Source organism: Chelmon rostratus, chromosome 14 (assembly GCF_017976325.1).
Source record: "Chelmon rostratus isolate fCheRos1 chromosome 14, fCheRos1.pri, whole genome shotgun sequence".
Classification (NCBI taxonomy): Eukaryota; Metazoa; Chordata; class Actinopteri; order Chaetodontiformes; family Chaetodontidae; genus Chelmon; species Chelmon rostratus.
Genome location: NC_055671.1, coordinates 15,710,347 through 15,721,566, shown reverse-complemented (window position 1 = coordinate 15,721,566; position 11,220 = coordinate 15,710,347). Strand labels below are relative to the sequence as shown.

At 41.0% G+C, this 11,220-nt stretch overlaps 1 protein-coding gene across 1 annotated transcript; it reads right to left on the bottom strand.

The window, feature by feature from the left end:
• Nucleotides 1-417: 417 nt before the first annotated feature.
• Nucleotides 418-7,000, bottom strand: arr3a (arrestin 3a, retinal (X-arrestin)). Its single transcript, XM_041952060.1, has 18 exons — nt 6,954-7,000; nt 5,182-5,213; nt 4,525-4,555; nt 4,301-4,361; nt 4,172-4,216; nt 3,886-4,076; nt 3,323-3,382; nt 3,160-3,236; nt 2,929-3,064; nt 2,702-2,786; nt 2,519-2,591; nt 2,258-2,395; nt 1,974-2,057; nt 1,842-1,865; nt 1,689-1,738; nt 1,517-1,536; nt 1,346-1,376; nt 418-915 (listed from the first exon to the last, which is right to left on the bottom strand). The coding sequence occupies exons 2-16, from the start codon at nt 5,187-5,189 to the stop codon at nt 1,532-1,534; spliced, it is 1,068 nt and encodes a 355-aa protein (XP_041807994.1). The 5' UTR covers nt 5,190-5,213; nt 6,954-7,000; the 3' UTR covers nt 418-915; nt 1,346-1,376; nt 1,517-1,531.
• Between the last annotated feature and the right edge of the window lie 4,220 nt (nt 7,001-11,220).

Sequence of the window (11,220 nt, the reverse complement as noted above, 5' to 3'; positions counted from 1 at the left end):
GATATATCTTGAATAATTCTTTTTTCTGCATCTATCATGACAGAACAAGTGATTGTTGTTCTTCTTCCACCACTGCATGTTGCCAAACTCTCTGCTGTCATTCATCATTCTCATTCACAGTGTTGAGGGTGGGAGTTTTCAACAGGTAGCACAGTTACTGTCACACAGGCATTATCAGCTATTGCTGTTTTTAACTGACCATCCTGTTTGTTAAGATAAGAAGGTGGATTGTATATGCTTCACCCATACACACCATCACCATCGTCTCCCCTCTCTCTTAACTTTGTTCCTGCTTTTGAAAGCATGTCCGTCACTCAGTCCCTCCAGAACAGCTTTGACACTGACATCCCACTAAAAGCTGCCCTCTCAGTACAACGTGTCAGTTAATGAAAACACAGCAAACCCACAGCACAATAATTCTGTTTTTACAATGATTTTATTGTAATTTGGGTTATCAGACAAGACGTCAAAAACACAATCTGATACATTTCACAGAAAGAAAAAAACGTTCAAAATAATAGATGAGCTCATCACTGTAATCCAAAGCACAGTGTTTTTTATGAGCTGAACAGTGATTTCCTATCTCCCCCTGCTTGTGCTCTGAAGTGAGGTGAAAAGATGTTTATATTCGTACATTTATGCGTGTGGTTCTATGCAAGTCTTTGGCCTCTAAATGCTGGCTACTATTTAGGTATCCACACACTCCTACTACAGCTAACTGACATTTATCAACCAACAAAAACAAGAACAACAAAATCTGTGAGGGGACTGATGTTACATCTTTATCCTTGTTACTTGGTTTCACGACCACCGGTTCCATCCTTCTCCGTCTTGTTCTTTGCTTTGTGTCACTTCCCCTTGTTGTCTTCCTCTCTTTCTCTGGGTTTCTTCTCAACTTCCAGGGTAACATCCTCTCTGGGAGAGAGAACACAAAGAGCAGCTCACACACAGAGACACCAACAACACTATGCTGTATAACACATCCACCAACATTGAACATTAAACATTAAATTACCATATAGATGAGCACTAAACTGCATTTATTGTAGCCTACTATAAAGGGGAAAGTCTATAAATAATATAGAATAATTAATCAATCATTCATTTTTAATGCTGTGGGAGTTTTAATTGATCTTTGCTTTTAATCATTATTCTTCTGACAGCAGCCAGTAATAAAGCTTATGCATTGCTTAGCCTAAGACAGTTAACAAAGCATAGGAGTAAATATCTTTACAGCATTGTGTATATGCACTTAAAGCATCTAAATACATGCACAGAAGATCCAGTCCCACAGCTCACAACAGAACAGACTGGACTGAACTACGTGCTGTGTATAAAACCTCACCTTGACTATGGGGGAGTTTTATTTCAAGACACTGTAAGAGAAAAAGATTTAAAAATGAATAAAAACGAACATGCCTGAAACAACTTATACATACTTGCTAACATGTACAATAAATGTCAAAAACATGATTTCTAGGTGATAACACGAAAAATAGAAGTGATTGGTGCTTACGCTGATGTGCGGTCTTTACTCTGGTTGATTTGGGGGGGGGGGTAGGTTGAAGAAAAAGGAAGTAAACAGCCGGTAAAATCGTTAGAAAAAACAGCAAATATACTGTGTGGTGGCTGGTAAGATGGTGTGCAGATAAATCTAATATTTGTGTGTTGTATTAAAAAAAAAATACCTTCTGGTTTTGGGTGCATGAGCATCAATGGCAGCTCCACTGTGACATCACTGCAGAGAAAACAAAGCAACCAATCAGAATAATGCAGGCGATCGGTGAGCACTGCTCATTGGCTGCGTGGGCTGTGACATCTCGGAAATGAACCACACTCACCTGGCAGTGAGGCCGCCCAGCAGGCTACATTAAAACAAGACGAACAGGTGTTTTTTTTTTTTAGTTAATGTCTTTCTTTTTATGTAATTAAGCTTCTTTTTGCCCAAAGTGCTCAAACAGGCAGGTGCTTACCCTCCTCCAGCCACCATGAGGTTAATTTTAATCTTGTAGGAAACCAAGATTCCCAACACGTCTTTCTCTATGCCCGGCCGCAGCCTGTGGATGGGAGGAATTGCAAGGATTTGAGGGATTAGATGGTTTAATTCAGTTAAGTGTTTTTCTTTTTTCTTTTTTTCTTTTTTTAAAAAAAAGCTACTGTCACAGAGGCACATGCGTCTGACGCAGAGATTGGTCTTGAATCATTTTCTTGATTGTTTGAACTTCTATTAAAAAAAAAAAAGAAAAGTAAAACCTACATAGTGGTGGAGGCCAGGTTGGTGTCCTCATCCTTCAGGCGTCCGTCCAGCGCCAGGCCCCTTTTCTCCTTGTTTTCAGCCAGCAGGGGCGTGATGCTCAGAGTTTTTTCGAAGATGCCGCTGGCTTCCACCGTCTCTCTGTGGAGGATAAAACACAATCAGACGCATACGTAAGTGCAGCAGGGTGCGTGCTTTGTGCTCTGCTACAGTGGCGCTTGATGCTTGATATTTGCTGCGGTCCTGGACTTTGTGTCCACGTACCCAAACTCTTGGTTGAGAACAGTCTTGGTGTATTTGTCTGCCGAGTAGAGGACAATGTCTGTGGTTTGGTCCACTGTGAGAGAAGGCAAATGGAAAGAAAGAGACAAATGTCATTAACTGGTGCTCTGAGTAGTGATCATATTTAATCTATATAAAGGAATGTGTATTATCATTTGTACCCACCAGTGATTTTCAATTTCTTGACTGTTTTGTTGCTCTCATTGTTGATTTTGATTTTGATTGGGATCGCTTCGCCGTGGAAGTAGAGCTGTGGTCAAAACCAGGAAACAAATAGTTAATGGTGGAATAGTTGGGAAAACTGCCTTTGGAGTCACTAACAAGCATTTAGGATAGCAGAGAAATGCAAATATTTCTGAGGGATTTTAAACGATGTAGTTTTGCAACTGTACATCTTTGTCCATTGAAGCTTCTAGATGAACAGGCTTGTCGGACATCATGAAGCTTTTGCAGAGGTCAGCTTTGGGCCCGGCGCCCACCTGAGAGGGGGCGTACTGGATTTTACGAATGATAAGGCGAGCAGTGTCCCTGTCGGGCAGAACGGGACAGACGAGGGAAGAAGAGATGGATGAAGAGGAAGACAGAGGCGACGTCAGACAGATGAAAGACGAAAGCACACTCACTTCTTTTCAATCTTCTCGTCGGGGCTGCACTTTTCCTTGGCGAGGTAGGTTTTGACCTCAAAGTCGACGCCACAAGCCTGAAAATAAAACATGAGCAGATGTGACCACAAACAGTGGGAACAGCTGCTTGTCTCCACGCTGAGGGTACATGGAGGAGGTTTACCTTCCCCTTGTCATCTGGTCCAGGCTGCAGGGAGACTGAGCATGGCAGGTTGTTGGGAATCTAGAGAGTCAACAAAAAACTTTTGTGACATATGATGTAAATTTGTGTGCGTTTACTCACAAAATAAAGCTTCTTTTCAGAGACTGCATTCAAACCACTCAATAAAAACCAGTTAGCGGGGTTCAGACTAATTTATTATCAACCTTTTTTGGCCAAAAGTCTAATTTTTAGCTATGAAATTCTCCTGAATTAAAAAAAAAAATCCTGTGAATTTGAGGATGCTGATTTATTTTATGTTGCACGCTCTAAGCAGGTTATAAGAAACATAACTTCTTACAAAACAAATGAATTTTCCTTTAAACTGATAGTATATTAAATAAGAAGTAATCTGCCATGAGCAAATCAGGCCCAATTTTGAGCTTTTTAATAGTCTTAATTTTCATTTTAATTTTGTGTCAATTAATTATTTTATAGAGTGAACGTCTTTGAACCTTAACAGAAAATGCAGGACATGTGGTTGAACAGGCTGAAGTCTTAAACCCGTATCTGGACATGTTGCGTACTTCAAAAGTGAAAGCATGCGCGTTGTCTCCAGCCTTCTTCAGCAGGGTGTCATGCATGGCGCTCAGGGCGGGCTTGTGGCTCTCAGGGTAGATCTGGACGTGCTGGATCCAGATGTCCTTCCTGAAGCACAGGCCCATCACATCCAGGTCGTCGCTACCATAGCGGAAGGCACACGCCAGCTGCACAAACACTGCCAACACATAACGGTGGGTGCGTTTTTTCACTGTGACCTCGTACATCTCCAAATGACTCAGGAATTTCATGTGGAACTTTTTATGATGTTACCTTTTCTGTCTCCAAAATCTGTTGGGTCCAGCTTTACAACACCATCTGTAAAGGTAACAGCGCAGACAGTATTATATTTAGCATCCTCACGACGTGGCTGCACACACACACGCTGAAGAAGGAACGTACCAACTTTCTCCACTTCGGACACGTGGTCCACGTAGTCTCTCTTCCCCAGGTAGAGGGTCAGCTGTCAGACAGAGGGAAGAGAAAACATCTGAGTGCTTCAGACCCTGTTGAGTCTGTCTCTGAGCTTGTTTCTCTCATTTTACATCAATGTGAAGTATTTTAAAATTGCTGCACAACTCAAAACAAGAGAAGAACGCAAGACAGAGCATCAAACGTAGGCTCACCCCTCCGTTTCCACTGGTCTTCTTGAAAACCCTGAAAAAAGGAAGAGAAACGCCACTTCAAGTGAGTCGCTTGTGTCGCTCTATAAGATTTGAAATAGTAAAGCAAACAAGTGGCTTGTGGATGTAAATAACAGTGGGTCCATTGACTGGGCTACTGTGTGGTTTAATAAGATAAAATAATAATTAGTTTTAGACTCTGAGGGCACAGTAGGTTCCCTTACAAGCAGCAGAAGGGCCTGTAATCCCTTATTCCCTTTTATCCAGTTAGGAACAGCTAAGTGTGGAGCAGCTTTACCTCACTGTGCCCAGATTGACAGGCTGGTCCAGGTGAGGGAGCTGCAAACATTGTGGCACAGTTCCCAAATAGCCTATTACCTATCATCCTGTCTGAGACCATGTTTGAACCCATTGGCATTGACTGCCTAAGCCCTGACAGACATTAGATATTACTCGTCACTTTTAGGAGTCTTCTGATCTGCGTCAAAGTCTGCAACTCCAAGGTAGAAGAGTTTCAAAAGCATTCATGTTTAGAGGCCAAGCTTTCCAATAATGATGACTTTCAGTCTTATTTTTGGACGTTTCAGTGTGAGGATCAACACAATAGCAGCAAAAAGACTTCCGAAAAGAAAGAAAATCCAAAAGGAAAGCAGCACTTACTTTGCCATCTCTGGAAGATCTTTGGGAGTGTTCTGTTGGATGAAAAGAAAAGAGACTTGAGCTTATTTGGAGGTGGCAGCATCAGTCAGATGTTGTGCTTAAGACGGTGATCCTTCACCAGCCAGCCCGACCGGAGCGATGTTTTGTTTTTAAGGCACTGAAGGCTAATCCTTTGCGATAAGATTACGCATTGGTTCTGTACCTCTCACCAAACTCTTGGCCAGACTTGCATGACACACACACACACGATTATGTCACAATGTGTTCCCCTCAAACCTCAAACGGCAGCGCCAAAGCCATTGCTTGTGTGGACTATTCATGGACAGTTAAATGGATAAATGCCATTCAGTAACTTGCTGCAGTATTCCTGGACTTAATGAGACACTAAGTCCTAACAGAAGCCCTCTATAGCTCTGTAATGAGGATTATTAAAGAAAGGTTAACAGTGCTGTGAGCATTTGTTTAATTGTTGCTAATTAAAGACTTCAAAATCAACTGGAGTGAGTGCGGTCTGCCAGTTCATCAGCTCACTTACATCATCAGGCATCATTTTGCAAAGATATTTTGTAATATTTTATAAAACACATCCTGTGAAAACCTGATACATTAAGTAAAATTTTAATTGTTAATCTTCCATTAACTTGAAAGCTACTGGAGCCGAGCTGGACGCGTGTCTATGTGAGTGTAACCAGAACAAGGTTTAGTAAATGTTTCAAATGTTCAGTCCTTTATAAAATCCAGCACCTGAGTATTGAAGCAATTCCTATAACACTGTCCAAGCGAGGCTCCTTGTCCCTGCATTGCCAATCGCTTATTGGAATAGTTATTCTCCTTTCATTAGGCTCACAGAGTCGAAGGAGAATGAATTCAGAGTAAAGCTAAAAGATATAACCTGTGTTTTCCTCCTGTTTTTAATCTTGAAAAGAGGAACTGCTTTTGTGGGTAATAGTGGAGGAGAACGATCACTCCAGCCCAAACCAACCGCACGTGCATTTCAGGAGGTACAGCACAGGTGCAGGTGCATTCCTCAGTTCTGATTGGCCAGTTGTTGCAGCATAACGGATAAATGCTCAGCTGTGACTGCTTAGCAGCTAGTCTAAATATTCACAAACCAAATCATCAGTTATTCCTTTCGAGGATTCTTGTAACTGCTTTGCCGAAACTAGTAGTATGATACTCAAAATGTAATATTTCCTGTTATATTGTTATATTTCATAGTTATTATCATCGTTCAGTTTAGCACAGTTACTTGGTTGTTGACAGGAGACTTGATGTGACATCTCTCCCTAAACTCTTGTATCTGTATTTCTCACTGGGAAAACCAGTATTCACCATTCATCATTACTAAGAATAATGTCTGCCTGAACTTGTAGCTGTCATCACGGTTGCAATTCTGTACTGTCTAACAAGAGGAATTCTGGGAGATTGACACATTTATCTAACTTACCATCAATCATTTAATCTACCAGCCTTATAAATATGCATTGCATCACACATTTTTCTCATATACATTTATCTGCCGTAGAATGCTTTTAAGCTCCCATTCAGGGAAATCGTAGGCTCTAAAGTGGCCTGTAAAAGACTGCACCGCGCAATAAAATTACAATGACTTCAGGCTCAACCAGTATGTAATCTTTAAAGTATTCAGCGCTTCAAAAAGTAAATTTGTGCATTTTTCTCCAAGTGAAAGTTCAGGCAACAGCTGCATTTCATCACTAAATTCATCCACCCATCCACCTTTGCGCCCATGCATGAGGACGAAGAAGTCTTACCTCCTCTCAGCTGTCCGGGAGCTCGGCAGAGTTCGTCAGAGTGAGTGGAGAGTGCAGTCTGCGACCGTTGATCTCCCTTTTTATACATGCAGCCTCGCTCTGTGCATCATTCAGGCTTAACGGGCTCATCATTGTTGCTGCTGCCCGCTTTGTAATCCAGTTAAGTAATCAGCAGACATCTTTTTTTGAACTACAAAGGGTTTAATAATACCCGCCAGTTAAATCACAGGGACGGCCAAACAACCACACAGGCACCACATGGTTGTGGTAGTAGTACTCTGATAATCCCATCTGCACCTCCACAAACCAGGCAATCAAGTTTGCATTAATTCAGGATAAATCATAAAGTTTGAGGCTTTTTCAAATCGGGGTTAATTCCTCGAGGGGGATAATTGTGCTTTTTTTTTTGTTTGTTTAAAAGGCCTGGATGTGTCGTGACATGAGGTTTGCTGCTAGATATGTTGGTTAACTTGTGTTTAATAATAACCTTTAGAGCTGCTATTATTAGCCAGGTCTATCTATAAGCTGCACCTGTTTCAAACAGTCATGCTGTGCTGTTAATTCAGGGAAAGCATCTAAATCTCTTTTCTTATCACTTGTTATATTATCAGTGTTGCTCAGAAGCAATTAAGGTTGCAGTGTTTTTTTCTCAATTTGAAGTATTATGAAATAAGGGCTAATCAGTGAAAATAAAGGGTGTGTAATATTTTTAGGTCTTTGTGGAGCAGTATGGAGTTCTCAGTATTCTAGTCTGTCTGATCTCAGCAGATTAAGGGATCCTAGTCCCATTATGGTGTGATTGATGGGCAGCAACATCAGAGTAAGACCTTGTTCCAAGGCGTCTCAGTAACGTGCCAGAGATTAGGTTGAACCTCCAGAATGATTCCCGCTTGACCTTTGAGATTCCTCAAATTCTCCGACAGGTCGCTATAACAAGCTCAAGTTCAAATCCAGAAAATATGATTTTAAATGGAAGTCAAGATATCAAATTTGACTAAAATACCAAATCTGCCAGGCTGTTTTCCAAATGATGTCCTGTCTTGTGACTTGCACATACAGAGTAACTTATTTAACTGGCCAGTTTAAGGGGATTGTTGACAATATAGTGAGTCAGATAGTTGAATATTGTTTGAACCCTGGTGGACCCTGGTGGCAGTACTGCTATACTTAAAAAAAAAAACAAAAGGACTCATTATGCAGTCTGGCCTATTTTATAATAATATGTGTTATGTTATTGGATCATAATTATTGATGCATTAATTTTTAACTGTTAAAGATGGGGCTACTTTTAATGACTTTATTTACTGCTAGGTAGGTTGTAAATTTCCCCCTGAGGATCAATAAAATCTTATCAAATATATTTGTTGATTATATTTTGTATTATTAACCTGAATCTGCAAATTAACCAACAACCTAAATTATCAGATAAATCTAGTCCAGAAAAAAACATAGTGTTTGTCAATGAAATGTTGAGGTGTAGAAGTGAAAAGTAGCAGAAAATGTTATTACTCAATTAAAATACCTCAAAATTGTACAGCTGAGTAAATGTACTTTGTTGCTTTCCACCACTGTAATATGCAGGTTCCCTGACTGACTCCATGTTTGAGTTGCAGTGATGGTTAAAGGACTGATTGTTAACACCACCAGCAGTGTGTCCTTTCTTTGCTTTGTTCTTTAATATTCCACAAGACCGACTGACACCACCATCACCTCCCTGAATTTGTGGGCTTCATTGACCAACAAGGACCTCTAGATGATATTTTTTGAGAATATAATGTTATAAAATGTAGTATTTATTATCATTATATGGATACCATAACTTCAAATCTTGGTTGGAATCAAGCCAAGGTCAGCAGAGTGACCTCAAGGCCAAAGGACGCCCCACAAGGCAAGGGGCACTGTGTTGTAACTTGGCTTGAGGTTCAGGTGGAGTGTTATGTGAGAGCCTTATCAGCTTTATCGGTGCTCAGGCCGTTTGATGCAATGGGAATTTAAAGCTTCGAGTGGAAGAGGTTATTTAACGAAAGCAGACAAACATTTCCACGGTTGTATAAACTTCCCTGCCTTTGCCGCGTCACGCTTGATCTTCATGATCTGCATGTGCAAGTTAAAATAAAACTAATGCAGAAGGCTCAAGTTTTATCAGAACAGCTCACATCGCCTCCATGCTAATCGCTGCTTCGTCTGCTGCGCTGTTTGCTTCCTGGAAAAGTGTGGCTTCCCTGGCTCGCAGCCTTTTGATCGCAAACCTAAACACAACGTGACAGCGTGATTCCCTCTGAGGAGGATCTCCCTGCTGGACACATGACCGAATGACGAACAGTCACACGCATTTGTGTACAAATACAAACAGATGGAAAGAAAGAAAGTGAGCAAATATTTTGGCTAAGGAGTGTTTCAAATTCGTTTCTACATGTGAACAAAAATATCCTTTCTATATATTCATTTTAACCTGCAGAGAGCGATCTCAGTCCAAAATGAAGCCCTCTCTTTTTAAACATTAATATAATTTAATGTGAACAGATAAAAGCAACACCTCTGGTTTGTTAAAAACTAATAATATACATAGAGTGACACAAATGTCCTGTTCACACCTGATCACGAAAGCCCAAGTTGGCATTGTTCCCATGTACTGAGAGGTTTTATTTAGGACCAGCTGAGTGAACTAAGTGTAGGTGGCTGAGCCTTTTTAACTCCAAACACATGAGGCCACACGCACTAATGATGTGGAGTGCCTCATGAGGAGAGTCAGCCAGAGGGCACAACCAGCACGATCAATTATTCATGCTGGGCCAGAATGAGACACACCAATAAGACGATGAGGCGAGGTCAGCATTAATGCACAAAAGCAACAGCAGCTCTGTGAGGCTGTGCATGCTAACGTGCCCACGAAGACAATGCTAACACGCTGGAGCTAGGAAGGTTTCATTTATTACCATGTTCATCTTTGTTTAGCATGTAGGCGTTACTTACAGCAGCTGAGGCTGATGGGAATGTCGCTACTTTAGCAAATCAAGTGGCGCCAGAGTAGGATTCATTCTCTGGGGACAATGAATGTCTGTATGAAAATTCATCTGAATCCATCCAACAGCTGTTGACATAATTTATTCTGCAATTTCTGCACTTATTTGGATTAATTGTAAATAAGCTCTAAGGCATGTACGTTCACCAATACAATATTAACAAAGGTGGGTCCTGCATTATTATCTTGTCTTCTGGCCCTGTCTCACAGAGGATTATCCGGATATGGTTCCGTTTAAAGGCTCCATAAACGTATTTTCTCATTCAGCTTCTTGTGATGGGCTCCTCCATGAATGCTTTTCTGCCAATGTGAGAACAGTTGTCTTCTTTCTTTTTATTTCTTTTCTTTATATTTTGAAGTGGGCAGGGCTCACTTGGAAAAATGCGATGTCACATACTTTCGTTGCACCAATCAGAATTTAACAACATTTGACACTTACTGTCCATCAAGTTTCATCAAACCACCCATTTGACACAATGCTGAACAAGCAACTTAGTCAGGTTCAATAGTTCAACTCTTCATAATTAAAACCTGAGGGTATTTAAAAAAATAATTATTAATTATTCAAGTTGCACCAAACTAGTTTACACACAGAAAACCTTGTTCCAAGTAATTGTATTCCAGCATGAATGTGCTCTCTCTAAAGAAGCTGTCTCACCGTCTGATGTGTCTGTATTTGATGGGAAGGTGGAGGTTACAGGTTATACTTAATGCACAGAGGGTAGGAGGTGGGTGGGGCTTGTCAACGGGTGGCCCAACAGCTCCAAGGCCCCCAGAACAGGTTAATCGGTCCATGCCTGCTGTGTCTGCTACATGGTGATCCAGAAGTGGTGTACAATCTCCTGACTTTAAAGCGCCATCTAGCGGATCCAGTCGAAATGAACGCATATCTTCTCTCCATTTTACCTGCTAGTAGTGTTTCGCATGTAGTGAATGAGCCTCTGTCTGCTATTCTAACAAAGAAAAGGCAAAGAAGTCATCGTCAAATTCAAAAACGTAAACCTATTCTTCATATTTTACAGCCTGATGAGGCAGTGCAGATATTCTCCGTAATTACTGCTTAATATAATAACAACAGGCTAAAAAAATCAAATCATCGTTAAATATAGAATTTGCACGGAGAACAAAATGTGCATTTGTGCAGCGCAGCTGTGGAGCTTTCAAACTTGTGGCGTTGACGTCAGGTGAGTGAAACACAGCCCGTCATCCTGCTCCTCCAGAGCAGGAGTGCGTCTGCTGAGGTGC

Coding starts and splice junctions, on each gene's coding strand:
- arr3a (XM_041952060.1), bottom strand. Junction 4,362..4,524: donor AGACCAGTGGAAACGGAGGG/GTGAGCCTACGT, acceptor TCTGTCTGACAG/CTGACCCTCTACCTGGGGAA. Junction 3,065..3,159: donor GACGAGAAGATTGAAAAGAA/GTGAGTGTGCTT, acceptor TCTGCCCGACAG/GGACACTGCTCGCCTTATCA.